This window comes from Siphateles boraxobius, unplaced genomic scaffold (assembly GCF_051911475.1).
Source record: "Siphateles boraxobius isolate OS27281-9 unplaced genomic scaffold, OSU_SipBor_1 25, whole genome shotgun sequence".
Taxonomy (NCBI): domain Eukaryota; kingdom Metazoa; phylum Chordata; class Actinopteri; order Cypriniformes; family Leuciscidae; genus Siphateles; species Siphateles boraxobius.
The window spans coordinates 11,144,324-11,158,443 of NW_027508866.1; the positions used below are offsets into that span (position 1 = coordinate 11,144,324).

Here is a 14,120-nt window from a genome sequence, read left to right on the forward strand (position 1 = left end):
TTATATTGCACTGAAAAGAAAGCAGAGAGGGAGATATTTATAGTGTAGTCATTGGAAACTGAGGGATTTGACTCTGCAGCAGGATATGGACAATATATAAGCATCTCACTTTCTATAAAACTAGAAAAGTGTTCCCAAATGCACTTTATAAGCGACCCAAATTCAAAGACGCAATGATGAATTCATGTGGATAAGCATTTACTACAAACCGTGCCGTGCTTCACTCTGAAACATGCAGCGCATGTATTTATTTTATTAAATTGCAGCTCTTCGATTTGATAATCGCACTCAGCCATATTGTGATTTCAGTTTTATTTCAATTAATTGTGCCCCCCAATATAAGAGGTTGAGTGCTACAGTTATTTTTATCACAGCTGATGGTTAAATCAAATCGATAAAATGTGATAAAACCAAATGTTCCATCAGTGATTAAATAATGTATTAATTGTGATGATGATGATTTCACAATACATTTTTATTTATCCAATCAAGCCATTCGATATTAGATATTTAATTATTTTGAAACAGTCTTCAAAGTATCTTCTTTTGTGTTCCACAGAAGAAAGTAAATCATGAAGGATTGGAATGACATGAGAGTAAATGATGACAGAATTTGAATTTTTGGGTAATCTATCCCTTTAACTTGTCAGCCAATCACGGAGACCGGTATGAAGATGGTGGGTACAGTGGTAAGCATTGTCTTCAGAATGTAAGCCAATGTTGACTCATATAGACCAGACCCTCCTCACCTCCACATGTAACAGTATAATTCTCCTGGCGTAAAACAGGCGTTATATTGCACTGAAAAGAAAGCACAGAGGGAGATATTTAAAGTGTAGTTGGAAACTGATGGATTTGACTCTGCAGCAGGAAATAGACAATTTATTATAAGCAGCCAAGCACACTAGTGGATTATCTATAAAACTTTCATGGCTGTCCCTCAGTGGCAGGCAGCCATAAAACTTCCCGAATGAGGGACTTGTTAATTTACTTGTTAAAGCAAATTAAAAATTTATAAGCGCTTTTAGGTAAATGAGATCCTCTTTCATTGGCGCTCTAGTGGGATTCTCACTCTCTCTTTCGGCTCCTTGGAGGACAGGTTAGCTGTGCTGAAACGCTGCAGAAGAACAATAAAAACTGGTAAATTGTTCCAGGTTTTATTACTGTCAAGCTGCACAGCTGCTGTAGTGCGTAACTAAGGAAGAACAGAAGCTGATAGCAACAGAATCCCTCGGGCTTCCACTGGAAGTGAAGGGTCAGCTGAGCTGTTCAAAGTAGGGTTTTAGATGAAAAGAGTATTGGGGTTTGCGAACGCCGCCGTTTAAAAGGCCAATGTGGCGGAGTCAGTCTTTGTGTTTGACTGCATCGGGTTGTGGGCCAAGCCTGTGGGAATAGTTCAATAGACTTGTAAAATTTTATCATAACACCGGCAAGCACTTTTCAGCAAGTGGGCAAAGGAAATAATTGACTACATGTGCTAACGATAATCCTGTAAAAGCTTCAAAGGCCATTTTAAGAGTCTAGTCAGAGCCTTTCAAAGGATGCTTATCACATTATTTGAGCTTTGTTTCTACCTCTGAGGAACTGTCAGTGAATTTCCACATATACTGTACTGTTTTGTTCTTCCAATGGGTTCTTTGCTTTAGAAAATGCTTAGCAAAACAGAACATCTCCTTATACCATCACGCTGTTGATAACTTTGAAAGGATGCTCATCTAAGCTCTCGCCTCTTTACAAGTGCTCCTATCTTAGTATAAACTAAAATGGCTTTTACAAGCAAGCTCTTATTGTATGTCAGTATTATTTCAGATTAAAGCACCATTCTCCAGTAGTGCCATTGAAATCCACCACTCCCACTTTCAAATTTAAAGGGCCATTAAAACTGTCTGTTATATGGAAACTCAAAGCTATTGTGTGCTATGTCTTTGAGACGATCCCTATAAAATACATTTAGACTTATGGACTGTTGTAACAGCGCTTGTAATGGATGCATAGCTTCAGTGCGGGTGCCAGGGAGAAATCGCAATGAATTCAAAATAAAAAGTCTTGTTGTATTGCTGAAGTTGTTCACAAAGAGCTGGTGTGAATTAATGTGACTTTCTATCAGTATAATGCAGTCAAAAGCTGTTACGCTTGGCCTCCGTATGCCCCGTTGGAAACAAACTACCTTCATGGAGGTTTTCTCTCAGACGGACTCGCTAAGTGCAATGTGATTACAGCGCTATAAAACTTTGCTATCTATAAAACGACCATTGACGGCTGACTTTCTTTTTGCGGGCGATCGCAAGTGCAGGGTAAACGCACACAGGTCTCTTTGACCTTTTTATGAGGAAGGCAAAACGAGAAGCTCTTTCCATTACTGCTTCACATCAAAGCCTTGGCAGCATAAATTAATTTTTAATAGCGTGGAGGCTTTTGTGCCAGGGAATCATGCTGACTGCTTATTGAAAACAGTTGTTAATTCTATACTTCAGTAAACTCAGACAGGGGGGAGGGAGAAATCAGCCCTAACAGGGAACAGATTGAGGCAAAACAAGAACTTACTGTGTTGAAATTAATGGCAGATGCACTTACTGGTAGTTTAAATGTTTCATTAGATGCTAATGTCTTACTGTGTTTTTAATTGTTGAGGAATTAGTTGCTGGAATATGAAAACCATCTGTTTGTTATCTTCCTGGAGGGGGAATCTTTACCAAGGCTCTGCTCTCAGGGTTGTTAAAGGAGTTTATCCTTCTGCTGCAACCTGGTGGATCTGTCAGTCTTCATTAACGTCATTATGATTGCACAAGGAAGACTGTGAAAACCCACAGACGCCCGTATGCACACGTACACACTCATAAACAACATTATTATGTACACACACTCACAGGCGTGTACATATGGGAGATGCTTGCTTTCCAAAGAACGATCATTTTTACAAGAAACTGCATTACGTTTGTTATGACAGTTAATCTAGCGAGCAGCAGTAGCTAACGATCATATGCCAAAACCGAGCTGAGTAGTGCCAGAAAGAGCATAGGAACAATAAAAATGAACACAATAGATATCACACTTTATGTGTCTAGATATCAGACTAATTTTAGAGTTAGTGAGATGCCCTGTTAAACTGTAAATGTGGAGTAATGAACAATGTGTGGACATAGAGGTTTATAGACAGGACTGCTCCAGGTTTTCTGATTTATCGACTGTGGGCGGAAACCCGATTTGCACTGAACTTTTTGATGATGGTAATTTATCGTGGCTACCAGCATTGCACTTTTTTCTTTAACACCTCTATTAATAAAATCTCTTCAAAAATTACTCTGAGAACTCATAAGAAATGACCCGAGTGCCTTCAGGAAAAAGTACTTTTTCAAAGGCTATTTAAGAGGCATTAAGTGGAATTGAGTGGGGAAACCTAACAAATCTCCACTCTCATGTAAGAGATGTACCTGCTTAACTGGTTAAAGGTAGTTTATCTGGGTTCGATATCTGTGTTAATATTTGATTATTAACTCAACTCAGAGTAAGTAAATATGCACCATCCTTTTACATAGACATTTACATTACTTACATGGAGAACAATACAAGTGTTTCCTCATAGTAATTTAATTAGTGTTGTTTTTTTTCACTTAACGCTCAGTATGAAACTTTTTGTAGCATATCCTGCACAGTGCTATGGAAAAATGAATAAGCAACATACCCCCACGCCCCCTTAAATTTTTTATTTTTTTTGGAAGTCTACACATGCATGTTGAATATGTCCTCAGGCTGATAAAGCCATACAAGTAATCACAATATCACATTACTATAGCTGTACAGGATTTGTACAGCCAGTATGAATTTCTTGTCATCTGAACTAGGCAATACTGAACTAAAACGTGTTTATTTAAACTTTTATCCGGAGCTCTTAACAAGTGTCTTCAGACTCACTGCCCAGAGTCACTCCTTGAAAATAAATACCAGCTGTTGCAAGTTTTTGTTTACAAAAATGCTGTAAGTTGGTTAAATAAACCAAATACAAATAAACAGGTACAAAAATACTCACAGTATACAATACCTTTTCCTAAAACAAATGTTTTTAATAAGTCTAATGAAAACAAATAGCTTGCACAAAATGTTATCCATATCAGGATGCATTGGCTCATAAGCTTAATAGCTAGATGTGGAATTGATATTAAATACAGTAGTTTTACAATAGATTATATATCTGTAATGCATGATTTTGTCATTTGGTTATTGTCCTTTTATTATTTTCCAATATATTATTGAATTAGTTTATTTATATAATATATTTTTTAACGATGGATATATGTTCCTTTCCAACCTCTTTTTTTTAAGTTTCCCTTGAACTTAAAAGAGCAGTTGTGAAGAGCATCTCAGTGTCTTTTTCAGGTTTGTTGAGATTCCACCGTGTGAGTCAATGGATGATTATCAGCTGAATTTGATAAGTTCCGATCGAATAATTATATCTGCACTTGGCCTCTTTGTTCTGAGTATCGTGATGGGAAAGAGGTTTGGCCAGTGCCGTTGTAGATCAGAAGTGGGATTGAAATGATTTAGGAAGTCTAAATAAAGACATTAAAGACAGTATTTGACCTTGAAGCACAAGGCTTCTCAACAGGAATAAAACATGACACGTACATAAAAATGCCCCTGTTTGACCTATCCATCCTCCCCCAACTTCACACTTTACAGTCCCTTGTCCTCCTTTTTGTTACAGCCAACTCTCACTCAGTCTCTCTCTCTCTCTGAGCAGTGCCTGCGTCTTATCACGGTGGCCTGCTGGTAGAAGCAAGCGTCTCTGCCTGGAGTCACTGAGCTTCTCCCTCTGAGAGAGATCCTTTCACATAGCTAATGGCTACAGAAAGGGAACAGTTTCATTTTAATTATGTGCTTTACTCAAGGGCCCTCTTCCCCGCAGTCCCTTATCCCGCCTGTGCGCCTTTAACAACCCACAGCCTGCACCAGTGAAAAGAGATATTCTCCAACCCTCATCTTCTTCCCTCCCCCGTCCCGCTGCCTTTGTCAAGAACTATCGCGAAGAATCTGTTTTTATTCTCCTACGTGATGGGGAAGTATGAAAGAACGAGTGAGACAGAGAAAGAGGGAATGTCTGGGAGAGAAAGATAGGAAAAGAAATGAGCGGCCGATCTATCTCTCCATCTTGGTAAACAACCCCCCAGTGTGCCGTGGCCTGCTCTGCTTTTTCCATTAAGTGACACTGCAGTCATTTACAGCTCATCTCGACTCATAAAACTGGGTTTTCATGTGCTGAGAGATGAAGGCGGCGGGTTTTTGGCAGTGCGAGGGGTACGGAAACAGCCCGTCTGAATGGCGAAGCTTCAGAAGATGTAAATTGTAGACCTTGATGACAGTTGCTGGGTCCCAGGAGTATGCCATTGTTCTCCAGACTTTACTGGGGCTCAGATGTTTTTGGATTTTATGTCCTCCTCCCGTCTTCTCCCTCGTTCTTCTCCTCTACACTCTGTTCTTGTTCTTTATGATTTCTAGTCTGCTGAAGGACACCTGCTGTGAATCTCTGGTTCTTGCATGGGGAAAGTGGCTAACTGAATGGAAAACTGCTTTTGATGTGGTTTGGTGGGTTTTTATTTCTCTTTCTCACAGGTCTGATATGAAGTCAGGCTTCTCCAGATAAAACCGTGTAGATGTCAGTGGTCAGAGTCGCTTTTGCTGTTGATTTATTTTTGCTATTTCTTTTGTTGCTCTTTATTTGATAGAACCCAGTTTCAGTATGTTCAACCCTCTGTGCCATATCTTCAACAGATTTACATGAATTTTGGGTTACCATTTTTGATCACTCCTCCTTCTATCCTTCTGGAGCTCCTCCGTGGGACTCGAGACCGGTGTGGCCACGGTATTCAGAGAGAAAGTGATGAAATTACATGAAAGGATCATGACAGAATCTAGACATGTCCCGATCCGAATTAGCTTCTCCCAAATGTTCACTCATCACTCAATGTTCACACAACAGCAAAATATGGTTGTCAGTTTGTATTTGGCTGATTTGCACAGTAAGATAAGTCAGATTTGCGGTTTGTTTATTTTATTTTTAATTTTTTGAAAGAAATTCATAGTTTTTCAGCAAGTACACACTTAGTTGATTAAAAGTGACAGTTTATAATGTTACAAAAGATCTCTATTCAAATAAAATGCTGTTCTTTGGATTTTCTATTAATTAAAGAATCCTGAAAAAAGTATTCTGATTTCCACAAAAAATATTAAGCAATTGATAATAATAACAAATGTTTCTTGAGCAACAAATCAGTATAGTACAATTATTTCTGAAGGGTCATGTGACACTGAAAACTGGAGTAATGATGCTGAAAATTTAGCTGTACCATAAACTACATTTTAAAATATATTAAAATTGGAAAAAGTTATTTTAAATTGTAATCCTATTTCACAATATCACTGTTTTTGATCAAATTAATGCAGTCTTGGTTCACATAAGAGACTTTTAAACGGTAGTGTACGTCCAATAGTTACCTTTAACCAGAGCTGCTTCCGTTTTTTTTTGTGTGTGTCTGTGCACTATCTAAATTTAATTTGTTTAGATACATAATTTAATTTAGTGCCTTTTCTCTTCTTGCTGTATCTGATTGTTTCTTTTTGCTGTCTTTGTGGTTTCCAGTTGAAGCCGGGCCAGAACAACTGCAAAGACAGCGACAGTGAGAGCGTCAGTGGAGAATCCAAACCCTCCATCCGGAGCAGCTCCAGGGACAGACTGACAGACGTGAGTGACCAATGTACACCATACTAACAAGAAATCACACCCCTGAAAGTTTATAATGATAATTTAAAGAGTTTTCGTGGAGTTTCCATGACTGGAAAAATAATTTATTCAAAATATCAGCTAAATATTGCTTGTATAAAGTTTGATTGCAAGCCATAGTGGAGTCTGGTTTGTTAACAACTCCTTCTTTCTAGTGAATCCATCTGTGTGGGAACTCTGTATTTATAGCAGTCACAACTAAAATGCAAAATGTATCAGAACCTGCATTTAGTGTCGAATTTTACCATTGCTATTGTGTGTAGATGCTGCATGAAAGTTTGAGCAACCAGAAAAATAGTTAAAGAGTTAAGGTAGGTCTGGTCTTGACACCTGATTTGTACCTGTCAGTTGGTGGCTTTTCTTATCTGTCTCATTCTTATGAACAACAAGGTTCAATATTTAAACAGTATTTTACAGTTTCTCTTATCCACTACATTGGTCTAGACCAGGCCCTGTGCCAACAGGAACAATAGGAGTGTTTTAAGAGCCGAGCTGTTCTTGAGCTCAGTGTGTGTGTGCTTGTGTTGTCAGGGTGTGAGGTACATGTAGAATAGCGCGGAGGCTGTCTGCACCCTCAGGCCTGCAGGCTTTGGTATGTGTTTGTGCTCGGGTGGTGATAAGAACATCCTATTTACTCAGCTGGCAGCAACAGTGGAGACTCAGGCTGAAGCGCGACTGTGCTTATATACCAGAGAAGTGGAGACGACAGAAAGTAACACAGTGAAAACATCAGTGATGTACCGTAAAAACACAAAGCACATATATGAAGCACTGAAATATATATATATATAATATATATATATATATATAGAGAGAGAGAGAGAGAGAGAGAGAGAGAGAGAGAGAGAGAGAGAGAGAGAGAGAGAGAGAGAGAGAGAATTTAAATATCGGCCATTCTGTGCGGTTATTGGCCATTACATGAAAATAATCGTCTGCTTATTGGCATCGGACAGAATCAGTGCATCCCTACACACACACACAGCCATATTTAACCCTCTTGAAGCAGCATTCAACCATGTGAAGGCAGTCTATACAGTTTACATTGCACTGAAAGTTATGTTATCATTGTTTATGGATTTTATACAGAGGTTCGCGTGAAAGCTCAGGCAGTCTGGCATTGGCCCTCTTCAAACCTCAAGCTTTGGCTCCCGCAGTGGAGATGTGAGTCTGTGAGTGTGTTCCGGCACTATCAGATATCGGGCATAATTAGAGCTGTCAGCTGGAGGGCGAGGCGAGTCGTCGGAACAGACACGGCAGAACGAGTTGAGCGTGACCACTCCTGCGTGTAGCTATAGGATGCTTGGTCAGGCATGAAATGAAATAAGTAATTTGATGTTGACATCAGAAATTGAAATGATACCTGCAGCCCCTCTTCAGGGAAGAGAGGGAAGACCGAAGAGATAAATCGTGAGAGGTGGGTTAGGAGAGGGAAAGGGAGATATGAAAAGAAGAAATGCAAGTGGAGTGGTGGAAACAGATAAAGTTAGAGATGAAACACAGGATTGAGTTTGAATATTGGACAGGTAAAAACAACCAACAAAGATATGCTGAATGTGTTGTGTATGACGTGTTTTAACTTGAGTCTTAAAGGGATAGTTCACCTAAAAATGAAAATGTATGTTATTCCAAACATGCATGCTGTAATTATATGGTGGAACTCAAAAGTTTTGGTTTAATCTGGATGCAGGCTAGACATGAGCTCCAGTAGAGATGAAGATTAGAATAAAAATGGGTGAAGTCTCCCTTTAAGACTCAAGTTAACGGCAACTTGAACCAGATAAATAAATAAATAAAGGGACACATTATATAATTAGTATTTATTTATTTTGTGTAAAATTTCATAGTCAATGAGACATAATCACAAGTTATTGTATTATATTTAATAATCATAATTATAACTTAAATAATAGCAAAAGAATAAGGTGATCACCTCTGAGGATCTCATTGAATTCTTTTATTTTGACATGAATAATAGTAAGGGGGATTGTGAGGGATTGAAGTATATGAATTTTCATTCTCATCAAATTAGAATGCAGTCTACTCAAAGTTCATTGGCAAGTGTATTTGTCTGTCACTGAATGTTTTGAAAACCTTTGAATTCTAGGTGCTGAAAGGTGCTGGAGATTTTTTGCTTGAGAAGTTTCTCAGGGTCACACTCAAAGTAGAGTTATTCCTGAGAGGATGGTGGAAGCAGCTTATTCACAGTCACACCATAAAAACCACTTCATACCAGAGATGGAGAGCGGGGCCTGAATTTAAGCGCGGGTTTTCGCCGGGATTGAGCATAATTTTACTCATTCCCGCAAGTTTCCCGCTTCTAATGTGGGAACTTCCTGCAAACATGTATTCACTATAGCATGTACAGTAGGATGAAGTAGTAAATTTATCCACATAGGCGACCAGAAAAAAATCTGTAATTTTACAAACAGTGCAAGTGATTTAGTGCTACTGCATTCTCTCTCTCTCTCTCTCTCTCTCTCTCTCTCTCTCTCTCTCTCTCTCTCTCTCTCTCTCTCTCTCTCTCTCTCTCTCTCTCTCTCTCTCTCTCTCTCTCTCTCTCTCTCTCTCTCTCTCTCTCTCTCTCTCTCTCTCAAAATATGATGTGGACATCACCACATCGTGTCTGCACTACTTGTGAGCCGCACGCTGCGATACAAGACTTTCACTCACGTTTAAAATGAATGCAGGCTGGTGAGATGTAATTTTGACACGTGTTATACTCTGTACGAGGTATGATCATCTGGTACAAAATGCTATATTGGGTAAAAAAAGAGCAACATAATGAACTAAACTTATTTCATTACAATATTAATGGTATACGGATTACAACAGCCTTAAATAATGTAGAGTGGCCTAATAAAGAGCAAATTTTTATCAACAAATCAAAATTATACAGTCAGACAATGACAGAAGAAGATACCTTTTATTTGACAGGTAAATCCCCCGGTTGCGCAACATACATCTTAAGAGTGTAAAATATTAATACAGTGAACCAAACTATGCATAGGATTGAATCTAGCTGGATTTAGAAGCCAACACCATTGTCTGAATAAAGGCTTGATTCCATAAAAAGAGTGACGATCTGTTTGGCCTGTTGGTGAGATTTGGTGAACTACAAAATGTTGTATCTGGCTGCACTTTTTGGTTATCCAGTTGAAGCCAATTCAAAGTTTAAAATCAAACTTCCTTGTGCACTTTATAGGCCATTGTGCAACAAGAATGACCCCATAGGACCATCTAGCATCCAAATTGACTTTTTACATTTTTTGTATCTTACGAACAATATTAATAGGATTTAGCACATAATTGCATCAGTTGTAAAAGCACAAATACATTGAGTGAGCAAACATTTGGGTGAGATAATTGTAATTTAAAAAAAGTGTAAAATATGTGGTTCATGCCATTTTCCTTTTGATTCTGCTTGTCATCACAGTTGGCGAGTTTTTCAGCGCTCCAGCTATTACAATCGTAGATACGGTATGTAACTCTTTCTCCTCAAAATAAAGTCAATATTAAGGCATATCATTTAGTCAAGTCCATTTTGTAGGCCACTCCCCTATAGTGGCACTCCCCCCACCCCACCCCCCCCACACACACACACACCTTCCGCCTCAAATTAGTCACCCACATTTTCTGTAAGAAATGCTGGCCCTGAAGAGGCAGGAAGAGAAACATTATTTTTGACATATAAAAGTATTTATTGTTTGTATGTATACATGATTGCATATGCACACAATTTTCCTTAAAGTGAAGTGAAAGTAGAGGGTTAGCTTGAGTAGCGGTTTTGAGAAGTAATTTTTGCTCTTCGTTATAGACTGTTTGGCAGAGTTCTAATGATGTCTTCTTTCTCTTACTCCTATCCACTGCACTGATGAAAAAAACGAGAAAAAGAGCCTGGTGTTGATCTTCACTTGACAGAGAGGAAGCTGGGGTCAAAAGAGGTCACACAGGACATCTTGCTCGCCCCCCTTCTTTTCCTCCTTTTTCTCACCCTCTCTTCCCTCTCCCTCTCTCTCCCTGCCCCCATGTGCTGCCAGCTCATTAAGCTACAAATGGTGCATCAGCCTTGTTCTCGCCAGCAGTAACCCCAAACCTTGGATAAATTGGCAGGCTTGCTGTATTTGCTCCGAAGCCCCTGGTCCCCTTTCAGCCGTGTTTGAAGCCAGCATGGCGGCATGGTTTCCCCAGGCAGGGTGGCTGGAGGCCAGGGCAAAGGGAAGAGGAGAGAAAGGGGATGTGTGGTAGAGACGGGGCGAATCAAACACACATGTGTTTAGTCTCTGCGGCAGGAGTGAAATGCCATCATTATCCGGCTGCCTATCAAATAAATTGGCAATTACAGGGCGCAGGATTCCAGTAAACAGCACATTAATGCTTTTCTTTTGGTGTGTGTGTGTGTTTGCCGAGAGGAATGGGGGACGGCCGTACGTGCCCCCTGAGCGTTTGGTGCCTTTGCCCACCCGTCACCATCTTGCTGATGAGAGACAAAGTAAGAGACGATAACGAGGTCAGTCCAAGCTGCGAACAAAACCAAACTAAAAGGCTTAAATATGACAGTTAATTTAACATCATCGTCACTGCAGTGTCCCTCCTATAGAGGGACCATCCTAAAGCGACTCTTTAACTCTCATTACAGCCTGCTAATCTGACACAGTGAGGCACAGACAGACAGTGAAACAGACCGAAAGCGATGACATTACCTGCTTTTTGGTCGCCATAGAGACTGTACTTTGGGATTTCATGGTAACACGTTTTATTGCTCATTTATCATTCAGAACAGTCTTAACTGAGGCAGAGCAATGAAATATTTACATTGAGGGTCAGGTGGCAGTTTGGCCTGTTTAGTGGTCTGTCATGTATGGGGGTAGGGTGTGTAGTGTGAAGAAACATGCTCTCGACACTCATACACACACATAAACGTATGTATGTCTGATCAGAATCTGCATGACTAATGCTATCGGCAGTGTATCAGAGTGGATGAGTGTAATCAGAAGATTTCAGAGTGAAGAATTTAGATTTAGAATTTACATTTACAATTCATATACAGAATTCGGATTTATTATGTCAGCAGTTCTATTCAGAATAGATGAGAACACCTGATTTTTGTGGTTGAAGGAGCATAATTCAGATTTATAATTCAGTTTTGATACAGAATTCAAGTAAATCATCCCACTAGTGATATTCAGAATAGATGAGCCAAATCTGATTTTGAGGGTGAATGAACAATCCGAATTCAGATATAAATACTGATTCCTAATCTCAGCAGTGCTATCATAATGAGACAAACCTGATTTTGAGGTTGAAGGGACTGAATCAGAATTTAAATTCAGAATTCAAGCTTTGAAAAGGTAGCTAATTGTATTTTTAACATGAATCCTCAGCACAGTGAATTTACAGCACAGTGTAATAATTTTTAACTATCCATGTGAAATAGCTGCACAATTAATAGTTAATAAATCGTGATCTCAAACACCCACGCGATGTTATTCCTAAATGACAACAATTTGGCTTTGTTTATGCAACTGTTGACAAGTAAGATCACAGCGGAACATACATATGTTGGGCGATTAACATTGTGACAGTTAACATTGTGTCTAGAGTACTTCTAAATTACATTATGTTGTTTAGTTGTCTATTCAGAATTGTGGGAGAATTGCGATCTCTGTTTTTTTAAAGTGATTGTCAATTTCTCCAGAATTGTGCAGCTTTACTATTAACACATTGCAGCTAGTTTAGTTATGCATGTGTTTCCAGTACTTCATATAAATGTTCTCGAAATGCAATGCTATGAAAAATCATTCTTTCTCATGGTCCCCTGTGTGTTCACTTTGGAAATCTCTGAGTGGTTTGCGAGGATGTGTAGCCCTCTTGCTGTTTTGCAGTGAACATATTTGAATCCAGCGTTGTGGTTAGTGGCTTTAGATTATTAGTTCTGCCTAAGCTGGGGGATTCTTTCGACAATCTCCACCCTGTAATTATGGCCGCTGGAGCAGATTTATGTCATATAATATAGATGTTGTTCTTAATGATTACTGTTATTATTTGATTTCGCCGGGACGTGGAAAGAGTCCACAGTGTTTTGCGGAGAGGTCATGTTTCTGCTGGAGATTTGGCCTGTAGATATTGCTCTCTGGTGGCTGAAGTCAAAACAGATTACATTAGAGTCAAACTTTCCGCTCTCTGTTTGTCACGGATCCTCAAACCTCGCTGCTAATTTTGATTATTCTTCTACACAGTTGTTATAATGAGGTCAGGGGACCTTACATGCTGAGAAATGCCGACCAATTTGCTCCAACATGGAAGTTGTAATTGCTCGCATCAATTATCTAGTAGTTCTTTTGCCGTCTCCATTCGTCACTCCTGATCTCTCTCTCTCTTCTTCTCCCACTCGCTCGTTCTCTAATTTGAAATGTTCCTTATTAGAGACATGCATTTAGATATGGCAGTTGCACCGCACCTATAATTAGCTTATTATCATGGCAGGAGTTAAAGTGTTTGAACAGGAGTGTAGAATGTGTGTCTGTGTGTGGCAGAAAATGCATTTGTTTGTGCATTTGTGCTAGAGTGCCAGCATTTGAGGAGATTGTTTTTGCCTGTCTGGATAATAGTGTGTTTATAACTGTCAGTTCATTGTGTGCATGTGGAAAGGAATACGGAGTGTGTCTGAAGAACAGTAGTGGTTATGATTGCTTTATAGCTTAACAGCACTGCTCTAAATCAGCTGTCAGTCACTCTGACCTGAAACATGGCTGGTGACAGCACCTCAATAAATCTGCCACTCGTCCCTCTCTGCTTTTCTATTATGTCTAAACTGGCCAGCGCTGCACACACACACATACACACACACAAACAAACACACACACACACAAACACACACACACACACACACACACACACACACACACACACACACACACACACACACACACACACACACACACACACACACACACACACACACACACACACACACACATTATGAAAAGCACTCTTCCTTTAGATGCCACAGCTGTTTTTTACCATTAATGTTCACACTTTTAGCACAGTCACCAGCTAAATGTGTGACTTTCTTTTTAATTATTTCAAAGAATCAGAAAAAAAGAACATTCACATATACTGTATATATATATAAAAAGATTTTTGTGAGAGTCACCCTTTTTAGGTTGCCTAAGGACTAGATATAGCCAGCGCTATATTAACTAGTGCTGTCAGTCAATTTAAAAATTAATCAATTAATAGCACATTTTTCTGAACTTAATCACACCCTATATTACGTTTTTAAGATATTTTTGTATTGTAATAATTTCACAGTTAATCTCCAAATGAATATAGAAATAACATAAAA

General features: G+C 39.1%; 1 protein-coding gene across 17 annotated transcripts in view; it reads left to right on the forward strand.

Moving 5' to 3' along the window:
* auts2a (activator of transcription and developmental regulator AUTS2 a) overlaps window positions 1-14,120 on the forward strand; it is a 365,030-nt gene that overhangs the window by 144,615 nt on the left and 206,295 nt on the right. For 16 of the 17 annotated variants that reach the window (XM_077242564.1, XM_077242575.1, XM_077242568.1 and 13 more), the window contains one exon: window positions 6,635-6,736. In XM_077242564.1, coding sequence (XP_077098679.1) covers window positions 6,635-6,736 — 102 coding nt within the window. Of the gene's footprint in view, window positions 1-6,634; window positions 6,737-9,634; window positions 11,283-11,411; window positions 11,519-14,120 lie in introns of those variants that run through there. The other variant, XM_077242580.1, reaches the window with a different exon arrangement.